This window comes from Vairimorpha ceranae (genome assembly GCF_000988165.1).
Source record: "Vairimorpha ceranae strain PA08 1199 chromosome Unknown NODE_300, whole genome shotgun sequence".
NCBI classification, from domain to species: domain Eukaryota; kingdom Fungi; phylum Microsporidia; family Nosematidae; genus Vairimorpha; species Vairimorpha ceranae.
The window spans coordinates 1-2,176 of NW_020169595.1; the positions used below are offsets into that span (position 1 = coordinate 1).

The following is a 2,176-nucleotide window of genomic DNA, read 5'->3' on the forward strand; positions in this document are numbered from 1 at the left end:
ATTCTTTCAGAAAGAATTTTTAATTTGTTGAGAGAATATTGTAATTCTCGATCTTTCTTGTAGCAAACTCTAGGAGTGCTACCATCAGCATAAACATGCTTAATTTTGTCTTTTAAATACATTTCTGTATCCAAATTGTTGTTTTGAGTATCAAAGTACTCACTTTGCAGACTTCTCTGCTTGCTCTCGTTTGTTTTACCATAACCCTTCATAAAAGATTATGTAAACATATTTTTTTAAACAAACAAATTAAAAAAGTGTTCACGTGCTAGTTGCATCATGACGATGTGTTTCTAATTCTTAAAGTATAGTGTTTGTGCTTTTGGTTGAAAAAATCTACAAAAATATTAATTCTATTGGAAATGAAAACGAGATAATAGAAATTGATGGATCAAAGTTTTTGCAAAAAATACAACAAAGGCCATCCTGTAGAAGGATTTTGGATTATTGGTCTTGTGGAAAGAGAAGACAAAAAGTAAATTTTGCTTTCTTAAGTTAACAGCCATACGAAATTTACTTTGCAGACGAAAATCAAAAATTTCATCAATCCTGGTACTATAATTTATAGCGATTGCTGAAGAGGATATGGTAATCTTAAAAAATATAATTTCAATTACAAAACTGTAAATCATAGTAGGCATTTTAAAGATTATGCTACCGGTGTACACACAAATACTATAGAAGGAACTTGGTTTGCTTTAAAAGCACTTGTTCCTTTTAGGTGTAGAACTTAAAAACCGATTAATCGCCATTTGGTTAGATATATGTTACTAAAGAATTATTGTAATATTCATCTAGTGTATGGTTGTATCCGCTTAAAAAAAATTAGCAAGTACATTAAATTTTTATTTAAAATTTTTCTGTTTTTACATTTCAAATTTCATTTTTAGAGGAAAAAGGATGGTGCTAAAACTTCGTTAAAACGAGATGCTGTAAACTAGTATATAAACTTTAAATTTATAAAAGAACTTTATTTACAAACAAAATCCTGGTATTCACCATAAAAGATTGTATCCAAAAGAATGTCAACATTAACATTTGAATCCTTTAAACTTTTATATTGCTCTAAAGGAGCATCAAATCTACTTCTAATGTATTCTATACATTTGGCTTCCTCATCGTGTAACATCTCAACGAAAAATTCTAAATCCTGAAGATTTTTGGTTTTTGTAGCATCTAGCTCTTTATTTTTTTTATATAGTAAACTATAGAGTTTAAAAACTGAATAATTCCATTGGCTAATTGAAAGTTTGTAATCATTTTTTTTTTCGTCATTCTGAAAAATATTGTCAATATGAAATTTCCATGCTTCAACAGTAGATTCATTTGTAGAAAAACATTCCAAGTTTCTACTCTCTGACAAGTTGCATTCCATTTTTGCAAACGGAATATTATTTACAAAAACATTAATAAAAGTATCAATTGAGAAATCCGAAGGTACGAAACAGCTATTCGGTAAAATGGCTTTATAAAATTCACAAATATCATTTTCTGTTAAATTATCAAAAAGACTTGCTTTCCAATTTTTAATTTCTTGTATTTCTTTGTTTAAAAATTGCATAAAAATACTTATATTTTTTCTACGATTAAAAACCCATTCATTTAAAAAATTGTAAAGCGATATCCTTTCTGGAGAATCAGATAAGTTGTAATCAAAAAATAAAGTTTCTTTGAAATGCGGTCCAGTTTCATACATTTCTGAGAGGAAAACACTATCTTTTGCATTAATACGTGGAATTTCTTTTTGCGAATTGTAAAAACAATTAGATCCCGATTTGGAGATAAATTTTTCATTTTTCTTCTTTTTGCTTACATACTTTATTCTTTTTTCACAATCGCTTCTACTGTATGTTATCAAAAATGGTTTACTTTGTAGATTTGATTCTTGAGCAAATGATACATCCGTCTTTGAATTATCCTTAGAATTACTAAAAGGGATGATAAAAAACAAAAGATTTGCCAAACAAAGTGCTAAGAATATACATAGCACAACTTTACAACAATTACCATATTTTTCCCATAAATTCTTTGTCACTGTATGCACTTTTTTATTTTTCTCTGTTTTATCTTGAGGCAACAAATTATCACCATTAGTATCATCCTTTTTATGTCTACAAGACAAAGAAGTCTCCGATGTTTCTACACTTGATGCCAAAATAAAATCACTGCACTTGAA

At 28.0% G+C, this 2,176-nt stretch overlaps 2 protein-coding genes across 2 annotated transcripts; both read right to left on the minus strand.

The window, feature by feature from the left end:
* Positions 1-212, minus strand: AAJ76_300000212 (hypothetical protein; the record flags this gene model as incomplete). Its single annotated transcript, XM_024474991.1, has 1 exon — positions 1-212. A coding segment is annotated over one exon (212 nt), but the record flags the coding sequence as incomplete, so codon positions are not given.
* A 758-nt stretch (positions 213-970) lies between these two features.
* On the minus strand, positions 971-2,176 carry AAJ76_3000002176 (hypothetical protein; the record flags this gene model as incomplete). Its single annotated transcript, XM_024474992.1, has 1 exon — positions 971-2,176. A coding segment is annotated over one exon (1,206 nt), but the record flags the coding sequence as incomplete, so codon positions are not given.